General features: G+C 34.7%; 2 protein-coding genes across 2 annotated transcripts in view; one reads left to right on the forward strand and one right to left on the reverse strand.

The window, feature by feature from the left end:
• Positions 1 to 7905, forward strand: part of LOTGIDRAFT_109954 (hypothetical protein) — a gene marked incomplete at both ends in the record, with an annotated part of 42808 nt that extends 34903 nt beyond the window's left edge. The window contains one exon of the mRNA XM_009047162.1: positions 7788 to 7905. Within this exon, the coding sequence (XP_009045410.1) occupies positions 7788 to 7905 (118 nt within the window). The remainder of the gene's footprint in view (positions 1 to 7787) is intronic.
• A 5092-nt stretch (positions 7906 to 12997) lies between these two features.
• LOTGIDRAFT_156529 (hypothetical protein) lies at positions 12998 to 14673 on the reverse strand (the record flags this gene model as incomplete). Its single annotated transcript, XM_009047163.1, has 3 exons — positions 12998 to 13173; positions 13863 to 14078; positions 14646 to 14673. The coding sequence occupies 3 exons, from the start codon at positions 14671 to 14673 to the stop codon at positions 12998 to 13000; spliced, it is 420 nt and encodes a 139-aa protein (XP_009045411.1).
• Positions 14674 to 18260: the final 3587 nt, after the last annotated feature.

The raw sequence follows: 18260 nt of genomic DNA on the forward strand, positions 1-18260 counted from the left end.
TCAGTTCAGTTGGTGTCATCTTTAGGTCAAAGGGGCTATAAATAGATATAGGCACGCATCACTAACGACCATTCAAGGACTGAAAATGAATGAAAAGAAAGTCGTTCACTCTTAATATTTCAGTTTACTGTGAATCAGGGTTTTACGCGAAAGAAAAAACATGTGAACCATGTGCCGTTGGAAGTTTTAATGATGATAAAGGACAAACAAGCTGTAAAAGTTGTTCCCCTGATCGAACCACTCCTTCCACAGGCTCAACTAGTGATTCACAATGTTCTTTAGGTAAGAGTTAGTTTCTCTCATTCCTCACCAACCAACACTGGATATTTATTCTTACTTTAAAACTTAAATCAAATGAGTTGCCGTATCACACAAATGTTCTGTGTAATTAACACAAATGTCAAGCGTCTGGGTTATCGTATCCCGAATAGGGTTTTTACATGGCCTTGAGGAAGAATGACGAATAGGGCCGGTTTTGGACGCGATTGGTCCAATGTGAGCTGGTAAAGAGGGTCTAAAACTATAAAGATTGCCATGAATATTTTTTAAGAACAAGGTTGATCCAGAATCGCCTATTTGCGCATTTACCCAAGACTCGTGGACAACCACTGGTGGCACCAAAGCCCCTGAAAAGAAGAAAAAGTGAGAAAAAATATAATAAAAGGCAAAAAGAGAGGTCATTCTGGTCACTGATAGTGGAAGAAAGCGTCTGAAATGCAGGATTTAACTATTTTTGTTTTCAAAAATATTTGGAAGTTGCCCCTCTCGATCAAAGTCATGCAGTCACCACTGTGACTAGCCAGTAGTCCGGAATTCAACCTCGATCCTCTATAAAAACAAGTTTCAAAACTATGATTATGATATATTGTAATATTGATATATAGTAATTGTTTTCAACTTGATGTTACATTTTAATTTTTATCTGTTTTTCAGCCTACTGTGATGCTGGTCAGTATCGAGAAAGTGATTTAGTTTGTACCAACTGTACCTATGGCCAGTACCAAAATATGACAGGTTCAACGGCATGTGACAACTGCCCCGATGGAACCAATACAACCCTTACAGGTTCTACTAATAAAGACCACTGTCTAGGTAATTATAAACTGTCTACCTAACATTAAAACAATCTATACAGGTTTTACTAGAAACCACTGTCTAGGTAATTATAACGTGTCTAACTAACATGAATACAACCTATATAGGTACTACTGTCTTAATATATAGAAGATGACGACCTTAAAACTTGTTATATTACAGTAATATGTACCAGTGGACAGTACCGTAATAATACCGAGAATGTTTGTGTAGACTGTGCTGAAGGATTTTACCAACCTGATGTTTTTATGGAGTCGTGTGAGAAATGTCCAGATGGTTTTTCCACAGAAAAAACTGGATCTAAATCTGAACAAGACTGTAAAAGTAGGTACCATTTTCAGTTGTCCAAAAGAAAAGAAAACAGCTGACTATTTTATTCCAAAACCTGAATTACGATTTATCCTGTGATATTCATTAATTAGTTTTCTCTTACAGTAATCTGCCCTGTTGGTGAATATCGTAAATTAACAGATCGTGATGTCTGTACACCATGTATTAAAAATTCTTACCAAGATGAAGCTGGCCAAATTAATTGTAAAGCTTGTGAAGACGAGTATGTAACTGAAGACATCAAGTCAACTAAATCTACGGACTGTCTCCGTAAGTTTTCATCACAGGCATCTGTTTCTATCAATAGTCGACTCTCTCTATAATAGTATATATTCATTCATTCATTCATTCATTCATTCATTCATTCATTCATTCATTCATTCATTCATTCATTCATTCATTCATTCATCTATTCAATCGTTTATTCATTTACTCTGCTTTCATTTAATTGATATTTTTTAAAAATTATATTTGATTTTATTTTATTTGAGAATTTAAGTTAATTTAATTTATTGTTTTATTCATTTATGTTGACTTTTTATTTATTTTTTTTAAATCATTTATTATTTTTTTAAGCAATGTGTAAACCTGGTGAATATTTGGATAAAGATGGTAGAAAATGTAAAAAGTGTCCGTTAGGAGAATATTCTACTACTGGTGGATTAGATACTAAATGTACGAAATGTGAAACGGGGAAAACTACATCCAGAACTGGGTCTACAGCTAGTTCAGATTGTAATCTTGGTGAGTTTTCTGATGAATGTGGTTTTTATTCGAGGTATTTTGAACCAATGGCGATTTTTCCTGCAATCTTTATATTGATCTGTGTTATGTCGGTAACATGACAGTAAACAGCAGCGACTTCAAAAAGGGGCATTGGCACGGGACAGGGGGTTTGTACTAACAGTATTTCCAACACTGCCATAATATATTAGCCAGACTCTATAGCGCTGTGGTTCAGATTTTAATTTTCCTTGACCAAGCTAACTTGAATGATAATGATGGTGTGCCAAACATCTCCTTGAAGTAGGTTGATGCTGGATGGTGGCAGTGAAATAGCACATGGTATTTCTGTAGACTGGAACCCTGGAATTATATCATCCCGCATTTTGGGATAATACTTTTAAATTTCAAACTTGACTTCTTTCTTGGATAATTCAATGATTACTTTCATGTTAGAGGCGAATACAGTTGACAGCAGGCTGGGGCAGCAGTCACCGGGCACAAGGACGTTCTGTTTGAACTTGCGCCACTATTGTGCATGTGCACACCGAGCGCCAGCGAGACTAGGGTTGATATAGTGGACATTCTGACTTAATGGGGAACAAGTGTCGAGGTGAGATTCATAATGCTGCGACTTTGAGTAAGATCATAGACGCGGGCGTTCAAAGGAGCGTGCCCAAATATGGCGCCCCCCCTTTATGGCGCCACCACTGGGGCCTGCCCAAATGTATCAATCTCGACCACCTCACTGAATAGTCCTATATATACGCTATTACTATTTTGTAGACGACTGTGATAAAGGGTACAAACGAGAAGCTGGTGGTTGTGTACCATGTCCACTGGGACAATACCAAGATGAAACTTCACAGACAACTTGCAAGAAATGTCCAGCTGGTGAAACAACTCTTATAACGGCTGGTATAAGTCAATCCTTGTGTTTAGGTAGGTCTGGATGGATGATTTTCTCCAGTAGTTACCTCTGTTCCTCACATATCAGTAGTATGACTATAGATCTACTAGAACAAAAATCACTAATGTCAACTGTAAGCCTACTAAAAATGTCATATTTACGATGTTTTCATACGCCCACATGAAATGGGGGTCGTATACTGTCGTCACCCATGCCCGTCCGTACGTCCACAATTGCTCGTAAACCCTCTAGAAGGCACAATTCTTGACTGATTTTGACGAATCTTGGTATGATTGTTTGTAATCACCCAAGGATGAACCATATTGAAAATCAGAAAAATCGAAGCTCGTAAATACTTTAGAAGGCGCAATTCTTGATGGATTTTGACGAAACTTGGTGTGGGTGTTTGTTATCACCCAACCCTATCGAAAATCAGAAGAATCGAAAAATAATTAGTATGAGTTATTGCCCTTGTTCGTGAAAACGCGTTCAAGTTTTAGCCTGTAAACACTCTAGAAGGCCCAATTCTTGACAGATTTTGACAAAACTTGGTAATATTATTCAGTATCGCCCCAAAAAGTTCAAAAGAGTGTAAGACTGAAGGTTGAAAATTTCATACTGGTGATTGTTACTGTACTGCTAAATATTTTTATTCAAAATCAAAGCTGCCAGTTTTTCTTCTTCATTCGACAATACTTGGCAGTTTCCTGAATCTCTGGCAGAGCGTCAGCATACCTTGTAAACCGTTTGCCCTATGTTGGACCATTGTGGATACTTCTGTACTGTGTTTAAAACGTTGGCTGAAGTGGTTTCAAAACAACAGGATGAACTCAATAGATTTATTGCATACTTTAAACTCCCTACAAAGAGTCGGGAAAGTAGAACCCTGGCGCTTGTTTCATAAAAAAAAATTCTCGGGCTCTATTAAAGGGATATTTTAGGGGGTTCATTCGAGTCTTGGATATATATATCAATAGTCTTCAGAAGTACTAGACATATACAAAAATCGCATAATTCCTTAAAAAATACCTCAAACAAGGAATATCTGTTCCTATTTCTATGGATATCCTTTTTATATATGTCAGTTTCTCAACAAAGACAACTCGTCTTTTTAACTTTAAAACGCAGTTAAATCTGAACACACATGGATTTGAAGGCTCTAATTTGGACGTTGAGCTGTGAACACAAGTACTGATTGGCCTGGCTACAAAATTTCCTTTTCTGAGACTTAAGATATGATTGGTCCAAAATATGGCGCACCTGTCCTTTAAATCTAAAATGGTTATGGTTTTTGTAGAGGATTGTGAACCTGGTAAAGAATATATCATAAAGAAAAAAACATGCGAAGAATGCTCAATTGGTTATTATAAAAGTGCCACTATGATGATATGTATTAAATGCCCGGTAGGTCAGACCACAACGAATACTGGAAAGGATAAATGTGTTACCTCCCATGGTTAGTATTGTGCTTATATTCCCCATGCCAAGTTGTTCTATTTAAAGTTTTTCAAGTTATCAAGCATTCTCGTGCCAACTTGTACTCTAGCCACATTTCCACTTGCCAATCGTTCTAGAGATTCCCTTCAAGAGATTTGTCCTTTTTATCGTGTGATTTTTCACATAAAAAGCTTCGTTGTATCAAGATTTCAAAAGTCAAGCGTTCGAGTGTCAAACAACTTTCGCATATCAATCGTTCTCGTGTAAAGCTTTCACGTCTACTAAAAGTGTTGCGATGAAAGACGTTATGTGGCGGAGCCAAAGGGGATAGCCGCCCCACCTCGCAACCCCAAAAGCAAGTTCTTCGGGCAAACATATCATAACTATGTTAGAAATTCGGACAATCTTATATACTTCGCCCCAGTCCCCCTCGGACGTAAACCTGGCCCCGCCACTGAACTGACCTCAAAGAAATGAGTATGTTTGCCTCAGTGAAAACAGACCGTAGTAATGGCCCTGTCTTTCACATGCCAATTTTCCTATTCCATGTAAAGTTGATGACAACTCCGAATAATTATAAGATTGGTTTTTTTTTATATTATCATTGAGATATGTTTAATTGACTTTTTGTTACAGTTACACAAAGTCCAGGAACAACTACGGCAAGGACAACTTTTACAATGGTGACTGAATTTAGTCTGGAGGGTGGCTGTGGTGGCAACACAGAAAATATACGTGCTTTAATACAGAGCATGTTGATACAATCTATTCAAGCACAAGCTAGATTGTATAATGAAATCTGTAATAATGTGAACTGTGGTAATATTGTCACCACTGTTAAACTCAGTTGTCAAAATTCAAATCCAAATCGTCAAAAACGTGGTGTACTTGAACCAGCAAGTGCTCAAGCTACTACCGTTGTCAGTGACGTGCCGTGAGTTGTCATAATTTTAACTTAATTCTCTTATTCGCACACTCTTCATCTGGGATGTTTTTAATATTTTTTAATGGCAATAATGTACGATGTTTAGTAGCGGTAAAGGTATTGGTCTGTTGCCATTATTCTTTCAGGGGGGCAATTTTTCAAAGGAGTTAGGGAGAGTGGGCGACGGGCCAGCTTATGTGAGTCAGAGTCATTATATTAAGGGAATTTTGTATTTGCCCTAATCGTTGAGCCAAAATGACATAATACATGAATGGACTACCTTATTATTTAGAGACCAGATGTGACTGGAAGAGATGAAGTTTTGCTTGAGAGTCAGAAATCGTTTAATATGTGTTATTTTTCAGAGTTCAGGTATCATCCAATGATGCAACACGAGACACTGAGAGGGTTCTGGAAGAAGCTCTGTATGACAGAACAAAATTTGAAAATGATTTGGTAAGTGGAAGTGTTTGTAGGGGCGTTGCTATGGTGTGGTCGTTTCTCAAATCTTTTAGAAGCTAAAATATATAATATAAATCCGCCAGCCAATCAAAATCCTGCCATCTCCATCGCTTATCGGAATACACCCTTCGTTCGCGTCACAAAATCCCACTGTTGAAGGGGTCGGAATTTGATTGGCCGGCGGTGTCATCAAACAGACTAATGTTCAAGAAGGCTGTCTTTAGACCATAATTGAAGTGGCTATCTTAAAAATTAAGGCTAAAAAACGGAACGAAAGTTTGTTCTAATTTAAATTACACAGGGAATGTACAATAAGATTTAATGAGTTCAATAAGTTGAATGGGATTCAATTAGCTCAATAGACTGAATTGGATATGACTTTTCTTCCATTTCTTTCATACAGAATGTAAATGATGTGAAATTTGAAGCGATAAAGTCTATCACCAAGACTCAGGCCTGTCAAGATGGTGAATATCAACAAAATGATACTTGTGGTAAGTCTTTTAGTCTCCCAGACATGGCACTAACCCGTTTCCCTGTGTGCTATGAACTATGACCCATAACTGTCCTGCTTCAGTTATATTTACAAATTTAAGTACATGTAGTTGTTTGTCCTAGTGGAACATTATCTTTACATTGTAGTTTATTGTCCTGCTGGAACATCATATTTACATTGTAGTTTATTGTCCTGCTGTAACATTATATTTACATTGTAGTTGATTGTCCTGCTGTAACATTATCTCTTTACATTGTAGTTGATTGTCCTGCTGTAACATTATCTCTTTACATTGTAGTTGATTGTCCTGCTGTAACATTATATTTACATTGTAGTTTATTGTTCTGCTGTAACATTATATTTACATTGTAGTTTATTGTCCTGCTGTAACATTATATTTACATTGTAGTTGGTTGTCCTGCTGGAACATTATATTTACATTGTAGTTTATTGTCCTGCTGTAACATTATATTTACATTGTAGTTGATTTCCTGCTGTAACATTATCTCTTTACATTGTAGTTGATTGTCCTGCTGTAACATTATATTTACATTGTAGTTGTTTGTCCTGCTGTAACATTATATTTACATTGTAGTTGATTGTCCTGCTGTAACATTATATTTACATTGTAGTTGATTGTCCTGCTGGAACATTATATTTACATTGTAGTTGATTGTCCTGCTGGAACATATTATGATAAAATTGGTTTGAAATGTATGGAATGTGAACGAGGATATTATCAACCTTCAACCAAACAAATGTCATGTACAAAATGTTCTGGTATAAAAACTACAGCTGGAACTGGTTCCAAATCGAAATCTGACTGTGTTTGTAAGTAAACCTTTATACACTAGTCTGTGATGGTGAAAAATTGATCCATTACATCGCTAATTTCTTCTTTAGATAGATATTGCTTTCCCAACAAGATTTATAACATTTTCTTTTATCCTTTAAATAATGTCAATTCATTCCTTTAAAACACTTAAGGGCACTTTCCTTATATAGGCATTTTATAATCACATCCAACATGATGGGTCCTAGCTGTTAATAAAAATGTCAAATCGGATGTTTAAACGGTGAATCAAATTAACAACATCATTTTCAGCAGTTTGGTTACTTTAAAACTAGGTCAGAATTTACAGCGAACGATGTTACCAGCCATAATAGGGTCAACCATTGTTTTGACACATTAACTGGGACATTCACCGATTTATCTGTGACGGACCACAAGCGTGACCAGTACCCTTTAGCTCTTTCGAGCTGAATTTTAAATTCTTAGATTCTTATGAATTGTTTCACTTTTGGAACATTTTTACACGACTGCGGTCACCCGAACATCTTCCCTATTTAGAGTTTTGAAATAACAGTGCATTTTTCTATCAATGTTTTTCAGCTCCTTGTGATTTGAGTACTGGATATTGTTTAAACGGTGGAACTTGTAAAGATGGTGAAAGCGAGGTAGTTTGTCAATGTCGAGATCCCTATGTGGGTGATAAATGTCAAGCTAGGAAAGGTAATTTCATTTGATTATTTTCTCTCTTTGAATAGTCTCAGATATCCATTGAAATTGGTGTTGGATTGGATTTCTTGAGGTTGTATTCCTGTAAATGGTATTTTATAGCATCTTGTGAGTGGTCAGGTGCGTATTTAGGGCGTATTTAGCCCCCCTCTCCCTTCCTTCAGGCCTGTGATAAGTCTTATTTTGAAGTGATAATTAAGCCCTCTAGATGCTCAAAATTCACCTTAGTCCACCTGAAATCCGTTTGGCTTCCCCCGGCCTTAATGTACGTCGGACCTAAACCTTGGAGAGACACCTCTAATTTTGCATGATGTTCTGTTATTGTAGAGAATCAGTCAAGTTTGGGACCAATACTAGGAGGAGCTGTTGGAGGAAGTGTTGCATTACTGCTGATAATTCTGATAATAGTAGGCTGTTCTGTTCGTCTCAAGTAAGTGTTCTTTGTTACATTCTATATGTGGAAATCTTCTTACTAACAAGTTTATTATACATGATACTGGGTAAGATTGCACTCCGTGTTTAGAATTCAATAAAAACTCTGGAAAGAATGATCCTCATAATCAAGAAAAAGTCCTTTGAAAATTAGATGTAATATTATTATATGCATGTGAAGAGAAATATATGAAAAAAAAGACAAGAAAATGGTATCTAATTTACTCCTATTAGTCAAATTAATTTTCTTGCACTTCATCGTGGTTATATTTTGTAGGAAACGACGACCGAAAGGGAAATCGAATAGAGAAATGTTATTTCCAAGGAATGAAAAAGATTATTTTTATCCGTATGGTTCTCAATCTTCAAATTTTGGCAACCCCGCCAAGCCAATTAGTAGCGCAGCCATGCCGAACCCTATGCATGTAGAATACAGAGATTATTGGGAAGATATGGATCAACCAGCTTTTTATGATGCCAGATCAAATGGTTTCAGAACATCTCCAAGACACGATGATATTTAATCTATGTCAGAATTAAAGGAATACTACCTCTTAGAATGGACATAAAAGTCCATAAGAGTATATATTCGTCAGTTGGACTTACCAGGTGCTATGACTACAGAATAGAATCTCTATATAACACAATATATCTAAGCATACTTCAAAATTACTTAGTTTTATGGATTTATTGGATTATAGAGAGATTTTGTTGTATTGTAATGACAACAAGTAAGGCCACTGATTAAGACACTCATTTTCGCCAAGTTTAAAAATTTCAAGTTATCTTAAGAGGTAGTATACCGTTAAAGAGAATGCTAGGATAATATAAATTTGTCCTGTTTTTTTATCTCATACACTTCGTTAAGCCATATCGTATTCAATTTGCTGGCAGATTGTACTTGACTGATAGTAGTCCATGGACTGATTGTTGTAAGAGAGCGCAGAATCTTAGCATTCTCTTTACTATTCATTGTATTATTTTCAATCCGTGTTTTTACAATTTCTAAAATACTTCCTAACAACAGTATAAAATGTGATCTCAAACTTAGGTCCGTTTCCTCTCTCCGCATTTAATACAATGCTTTCAGATATTTACCTCAGTTTTGCTTAAAAATAATAATAATTATTTTGAAGAAGTAGAAGATTGTAATAATGTGACTTGTAAGTGTTACGGAAGCTTTGATTTGTTTGATTTGGTTGGTACGTTGGAATCCAAATATATGCATGACATTCCATTGGTAGGTATGATTTAATGTATTATCATTATTGAAATAACTGCCTCTTTCATGAGTTTTAAACATACAAGGAGATTTGGTTACAAATAATTTGAATTTAGACTCTGTATTTTGTGGCTACGGCGTTCGGGCGTTCAACACAATCTCATACTTCTTTTTAAATTTAAATTTTTGCTCAATTGTGCTATATTTTATATATATATATATATATATAACGATCCTGCCCAAACATTGTACAATGTATACTAACTGCTAATTTTGTATATTTTGAAATAATAAATTGTTATATTATATTATTGTTGTTCTTGTTGCTACAGTATTTGTTTGAATTAATATAATTCAAGTCTATTATATTACTATCAGGTGATGTTTCTAATCTCAAGCTATTAGGAACTTTGTTTTGACGCAATAGCCACCTTTCTTGTACCTCGGAAGATTGTAAATGCAGCGATTTGATTGGATTGTACGCTATCCAATACAGCAAATACAGCCAATCAACGGAATATTTGTAAACATAAAGCCATAATGTTTAGAGCTTTTGTTTCTGTTGAGGGCTATGATGAGCTGTATTCACTGACGTACAATCCAATCAAATCCCTGCATTCCGTAATACCAGAAAGGTGACTACTACAGTCAAGGTATATGTACATGGTTTGTAATAGCTTGACAGTGTGCAGATACCAATCTTGCATGCCCCGGTCTTATCAACTGTGTTCCTTATGATCCGGACTATTTTGTCTCTTTTAACTATTAAAAGGACAGGTGTGCCATTTTTAGACCTATCATACTTTAGTCTCACAAAATGGATTTATGTAAAGCTAAGCCAATCAGCAATAGTGTTCAAAGCTCATCGTCGAAATTTAAGCCTTTAAATCCATGTGTATCCATAATTGTCCCATTTTGAAAGTTAAAAAGACGAGTCATGTTTTCTTAGACACCGCCACAGAAAAGATGTCTATAGAAATAGGAAAAGAATTTGAGATATTTTTGAAGGAAATATGCGATTTTCGTTCATTTATAGTACCTCTAACGACTAATTACATGTATTAAGACACAAATAAACTCCCCAAAATGGCACATCTGTCCCTTTAAAGACAATTAAGGGGAGCCAATATAACCTAAGCTCTGTAAGAATTTCAGTTTGCTATCACCAGACTCCCTACGCCCTTAGGCACAGCTCCTCATCAAATACCTGAAGTAACTGTCACTGGTCTGTTCATTTGTTGGAGATGTTGAAATAACTGCCTTTCCAGCTATCTGATATTGCAATGCACACTAAGTGTCTTGGATTTAGATACATTTAGATAAGGTGGGAAGAAAATAAACTCTTTTCTCTTTAATTGTAACTTTTATTACTAAAACTACAATATTCTGTGATACCCAGATCTATGTATATCTACATGGAAGTACATGTGCCAATCAAAATCGTATCGGTGCCCATATTAGTTTTAACAAGTTGTTTATCAGATCTAATGGCTCCTTTTAATACACATTACTTTTCATGTAGATTCCTTGATGTCAATTTTTTTATTTAATTTGCATGTTAAGATGGTTTTGATTGTAGGATTTGCATGATAAGTTGGTTTTTAGTCACAATCAAAAATTTGGAAACATTGTAATGATAAATATTACTTAGATAGTAAAAAAATCCATCTAGGTATCCAAGAATATTTCTAAAAATTTTCTAAAAAACTTCTATATATATTACATGGTTAATATGATACATCAGTTACTTTTAACAGCACCATACTAGAAAAAATATCAAAACTTTTTAGATGAGGGCATTCCATGGAATTTAATGCCCTAATGATTATGGTACAATTTTCAGATATAAATGCCAAACATCTATCGAAATTGCACTGCCTTGTTTTATTCCAGATTTATGCCAAATAGTCTGTATCAATTTACAAGTAGAAGTGACAGACAGTAGCAAAAATAATTTTTTTTTAAATAAATAAATAAATAATAAAAACAAAACAGATAATATCTAAATACAAAAGTTAAGTTTTGAATTGATTTAATGCCATGAATACTTGCTTTCTGATCTGATAAAACTTAATTTTCAAATATTCCTTTCAATTTGAAAACAGAACACATGTGTTGTCTGCAATTTGATACATGTGTTTAATTGGAAATTAATTTCCAGGCCATTTTAACAATCTTTCTCTAGTCATAATATCATTGATTAGTGCAATTGAGAATATCAATGATGATAATTCTATTGTAGACAAACCACAAGTCCCAATTTCATTAATTAATATTTATACAAATCGCTTAAATAAATTATTTTTACTCTATATCATATTAATTCAAACTTAAAATAAAACAATATATATCAACGAACACAGAAATATTTATTTTGATTGGTCGGTTGAAGTGTTCATGGAAGTGTCAATCATCTTGATGAGCTGTCAAATCAACATCCTAATATATAAAGAGCTTGTCAAAAAACCATTAACAGACAACAACTTTAAGATAGCTTGCCAGGCAAGGTAATATACGCCCACTGGCAGCTTTGTTTTTGAATAAATATATTTGGCAGTACAGTAACAATCACCAGTATGAAATATTCAACCTTCAGTCATACACTTCTTTTGGACTCTTTAGGGCGGTACTGAATAATATTGAGTATGAGTTATTGCCCTTGTTCTTGAAAACTCTAGAAGGCAAATATTCAATCTTCAGCACGTGACTGAATAATAAAACCAAGTTTTGTCAAAATCCAACAAGAATCATGCATTTTAGTGTTTAAGAGCTAAATTTGAAAGCGTTTTCAAGAACAAGAGCAATAACTCATACTAAATATTTTTCAATTCTTCTGATTTTCAATAGGGTTCATCCTTAAGGTGATTACGAACATTCACACCAAGTTTCTACAGTGATAACCATTAAATTGTTTAGAGGCTTTCAAAATTTATATCTGTATCAGGATGATTATTGCATCGATTTGCAACATTCAAATTTTCAATCAGACGTCACAAAGGACCTTATATAATTTAGGCAGATTTTGTGATAGTGATGTCATCATGTGGAATTGCAAGAACCACAGACGTCTAACTGATAATTGGAATTGCCAAATTGCTAAATGTTTTTGTTAAATTGCAAGGAACGAGTTGTCTGATTTTAATTTTGAAAAGCGATACAGCTAGCTGAAATTGAGCTCTATCAGCTTGTGAAAATAATATTTAGATGACTAGATCCCTTGAAATGATTTGACTCCTCATCAAGCGGATTAAACCTTCCATGAACACTTAAACCAAAATAAGGATTTATGTGTTATTGCATAAACAACTAATCATGTTGATATTTGATGCGTACAGCTTCAAGACTAAAAAGAAAATTGATATACACAGTATGTATTTAAAAGCATAAAAAATCTAAAACTAAATAAAACTAATACTATCACATTAAAACTATTAGATCTTCAACATTTAAACATGCTTTAATGATGTTTGTTCTGTTTCCTCAGGCTCGTGTGTCATGTCGTTGATCAGGTTTTCACAAGGATTGAATACTTTCTTGTGTTGATATGAATGTAAATCAGCAGTAGGACTTGTATGTAAGTTAGTATTTAAAAGTCCTTTACCTTCTTCTTGTATAGGGCTTTCTGAAACAAGAAAATAACATCAACATTCAGGCTTTTGGAACCTTCATGTCACAATTCACTCACATACATGTGACAGCCGACCCCCCCCCCCCCCCCCCCCAATGTGATGTTGCTTTGTTGCTAAGGCTAGGAATGCAAGCAACCCCAGATTGTGAACCAATGTTATACAGGATGCAGATGTATTTAGATGTTTAAATGACCAAAAGATATGATCATACAAAATGCATGATCTACTGCATCTACTTGGTTTATTTGTTGCCCAATACATGTACAATTAAATAAGATTGCATAATTGAGAGAACTTCAATTAGAGTTGTCTCCCATACATATCAAAGCTGAGGGTTTCTCAATCAACTGACATATATACCCCATCCTTGTTAGCACATACAGGTGTAGAAAGAGGGATTATGTTGTATAGTTTTGACACCAGGTAAGTCCACTTATGAACAAAGACTCATTTTGGCCTAGTTTAAACATTTCAATGTTTTTGTCATCCTACCTTTAAAGTGTTCATAAGACCACTTTACAATCCCTTTAATGAGGTGATTATTCAGATCATGCTGCCTTTTCAAGGGCTCAATGTCAACAGACTCACATGACCTCAATAGATCCACACGTGGTCAAATGAGATTTTAAAATCTCACTTTTATTACGTGAGAAAGTGTTTATTTAGAAGGCTATTGACTTACTTTTTTTGAAAATTGGGGGCTCATTTATGTTCACTATTGTTGGTTTCTCTAACAAACTATTATTACTAGATCCAGGTGAAGAGTTTGGAGTGGTTGATGGAGCAAAGCAAGCCTTTTGATACTTATACAGATAAATAACCAAACCAACAGCTATGAGTGCCAATAATAACAAAATTGTAACTACAGCAGCAACATAATCAGATTCACTCCCAGACTCTGAAAGTCATGAATACAAAATAATATTTATAGATATAGTGTGAAATTTAGAGCTACCGCAAATATGTGACCCAGAAGGGCGCATGTGATATCGACATGGCATTCTATTGGACGACCTTAAACTAGGTCACAACTGTTTATCAAGGAAACTTGCACACTTGCGGACAAGGCACGTCAGGACGTCTTGCGATCAAATATGCCAGATATCTCCCGATCACTCCCAATTTTGTTGTGAGCTGTTGTGGGCCAACTAAAAATGGCTAATTTTTTTACTCCGATATTATCTGTGTCAAAAAATCATTAATTCTGTGCAAGCTTTTATCAATTTTCATAATAGTCAAATATTATATTTGATAATACCAGTGTATCAAATCAAGACCAGTGGTGTTTCTATGAAGGGGCCAGGGGGGCTGTGGACACCCCTAAAAAGGGACTGGTCTGGCAAATCAAAGTTTGTCATGTAAAACTCATTTCTTAATAACATAACAAATTGTGGGATAGAAGTCGTCATCAACAAAAAAATTGGAAATCAAAATTTAATTTTAATAAGATTGAATAAAAGCTAACCTGAACTTGATGATGATGGCATAGACATTGTTGAAGTAAGAATGGGTGTAGTGGTTTCCATTTCTAGTAAAAAAAATATTAATATTATACACATTGTACATTTCAATCTAATAAAATTTGCACAACTTCCTTGGCATTCACTCCTTTTAGTTTGGAACTGTTATTCATATTAATGGCACTGATCTTATCATCAATTAGCACCATTCCATATCATTTCATTTCTAAGTGTAAAATTCATCAAATACATGCAGTTAAAGAAGCTAAATCACTGGAATTCTTATTGTTGTAACTTTTAGCGTGTCTTTGTGTTTATAAAAAAATAAACAAAAACAGAGTTTTATTCAATAATTACTTAGTTTAATAGATATAGCGTGTTATATAGAGATTCTATTCTTTAGTCATGCCACCTGGTAAGTCAAATTGATCAACATATACTCTTATTGTTCAAGTTTGAGACTTTTCATTTTATGTCCATTCTAAAGTTGCATTTAGACAGCCAAAAATCATTCTGGCCAAGTACGGACCTGTGTAGTGTAGACAGGTTGAGAGGGCTTGGCACCATGCTAGTTTCAAGTGGGCCAAGTCCCGCAAGAAGAGGTGGCTCAAGTATGGCATGGCTAAATATCAGTGCAGTGTCGGGCACACTAGCCCACGCAGAAGTGTGCATGCTCAATAATGACATTGACCCTATGGCATGAAATGTTGTAATAGAATATATCGTGTTTACAACAGCTTGCACTGCCGATATACACGAAAAGATAAAATTTTCCTTGTGTTTTTAAAAACAAAATTTGACATTTTGTACGTGACTAAATCAATCACTTCTTCAAAATCATCGCATTGTTCATGGTTGGCAGCATTTTGAATGTTGGCGTTTTTTCTCCTCCAAAGAGCAGGTGTGTACTTGATGACTCAGCATTCTGGCCAAGTGAAAACAGCAAAGTGAAAATGTTCACTTCAAGCTGGCCAATTTTTATGGCAGTGTAAACCACACTTAAGAGGTAGTATTCCTTTAAAAAATTCGAAGTAAAGTTAGAAAACTTTATATTTCTTATCAAAACAAAGTAATATATTTCAATACTATCAGAACTGTTTTGAAGACTATTATCAAATTTTGATTTACCGGCAAATTTGCCAAGGTAGCAAATTATAAGAGGTTTTGTAAACTGACATGTATTGAAGACACTTTGACTAGAATGATACTAGAAGAAAAAGATCTGGATAAGTTAAAGGTTTTATCAGATACTAAAACAAATATCTCCACAACTATACCATTTAATTCTATCTAATCACTGTAGATAAATACTATTTAAATACAACCCATAAAAGTTGGTTATTGTATCAACTACGCATTTATTAAATTAGACAAATAGGAATACACTTTTTCTTATAACAGATCACCCCACCATCACACCATTTTTGTGGGTCATGTCAAAATATATAGGCCAAAGTTTTCAGTTTTAATCCAACCTATAAAAGTAGGCCATTTCATAATGATAAACTACGTCACGTTATATATTTTACCTATAGATCTATATCATTTTGGTATAAAATTCCCACCTTCTATCTATAGAATAAATCTTAAAGGAAATTTCAGGGTCATCTTGAGAACATTGTTGTAGGTCAGAGGTCAGTATATAGGCCAAATTTAATTATCCTAATGTAAAATATTTCACTGGTACATGTCACATAAAATTAAGTAAGTCAGGTGAATCATGAATTCATGACTCAATAAGTAATATCTTTATACATAATGTCTATATTTGGAACATAAATTAAGTTACAATCAAAACAAAAACAAGTTTGGTTTATCACTGAATAACAAGATACTGCTATTGGCCAGTCAGAAAAAGCTCTTACATAGTGAGTCTCGAAACACATCACCCCACCGTCTTTTGTAGGTCATGTAAAAACATACGCCCAATTTTTAAGTACCAATCTGACAGCTGGCCGACAGCTGGCCACTGATTGTTTACTTCATAATTATATATTATTTATACCTTTTTGTTTGTATTTTCCAATCTTCTATTAATATAACAAATCACACCATTCTAGTAGATCAGCTTAAAATAGGCCTATTATATACATATCTAATATTTATTGCTTTAGTGACATCAATAGTTCTTATCAGTGGTGGCTCCAGAGAGCCCTGGACCCCTCCAACGGCCCAACAGTGGCGTGTCTACAGGGGGGCCATGGCCAGGATTTAAGCTCTTTATTTTCCAAAACTTTTCCATGTGCAGCCCCCTATAGGATTGACAAAAAACAAAATTTGGCAGAGCACCTCGCAAATCCAAAGTCCTGCAGCCGCCACTACCTCCTATTGTCTATTTTTGATCTTGTTTACGTAAACAACTAGGCTTATCAATGACAAAGAGAGTTATTCATTTCCTTTCTTCGATCAATTGACCCTGTAATTAACTTATTGAAACACGCCAAGATACATGACCCGCTTCGCCGGGTCATTTGTCTTGTCACATGATAAACCAGCGTTTATTTCCCCACATTCCTTAAATATTTGTAAAAGATCAGTGGATTATTTACTTGTATTTTCCATCTTCTATTTTTAAATCACCTCACCTAAAACTCGGCAGTCAGGTGACAATTTAGAGGTCATCTTTCATTATTCTTCCATGCACTGTTAAGTGCACTGAATCAAGTGTTTGTGGTGTCAATAACTTGCATAATGCCTATAAATAGATCCTTGTATTATGCTGAATATGTCTGGCTTCCAGTCCCTTTAGTAAGAAATGTGCTGTCACAATCTTCATGCGGGAATATATATGAGGCCGTACTATAATACCCTAGTTAAAGGGATACTACGTCTTAGAATGAACATAAAATTTAAGAATTTTAAACTTGGCCAATAAGAGCATATATTCATCAGTAGATATACCTGGTGTCATAAATAACATAACAGGATCCTTATATAATCAGATAAATCCAAAAAGTTAGTAATTATCCATAAATATGCAATTGAAAAGCGCTTAATATTAAGATAAAACATTTTTCAATACCAGTAATTACTTAGTTTTAGGAATTTACCAATTTTGCAGATTTTACTGGGATTCACTGATGAATATATACTCATATTGACCATTCTTGAGAACTTAAATTTTATGTTAATTAATATGAACCCATCCTGTAGACAAGTAAGTTTTCTCAAATATCAATATTAATATCAAGCTAACCACAGTAAGCAATTTATCGTCTGCTTGAGTCATCACTTGCTCTTTTCTGATTTGATGATTTTGATCAAGTGAGGCATTTTATTCATATTTAACTACTTATGTAAGATTTTATATAGCTGCTATATTTCTTATGTCCAATCATTGTATTTGTATTGTATTCATTGTATTGGATCCTGGTACAAGGTGCAATCAAAACCACGACTAGCATAAATGTTTAACAATGTCAAATTGTTTAACAGGAAATATGGATGAATATTTGTAAATAGAAAGGTCTGAAGAGGGGGGAGGGTGAGATAACAATTGTACACTAAGACTGGTCGCGTAAAGAGGCGGGCACACAAACAGCCCTGATCGCTGATTTTTGTCGCCAACTCGAATTTCGAGCTTTCACTACAAGATTATCCCGTTGCTGACAAGATTAATA

This window comes from Lottia gigantea (assembly GCF_000327385.1).
Source record: "Lottia gigantea unplaced genomic scaffold LOTGIsca_11, whole genome shotgun sequence".
NCBI classification, from domain to species: Eukaryota; Metazoa; Mollusca; class Gastropoda; family Lottiidae; genus Lottia; species Lottia gigantea.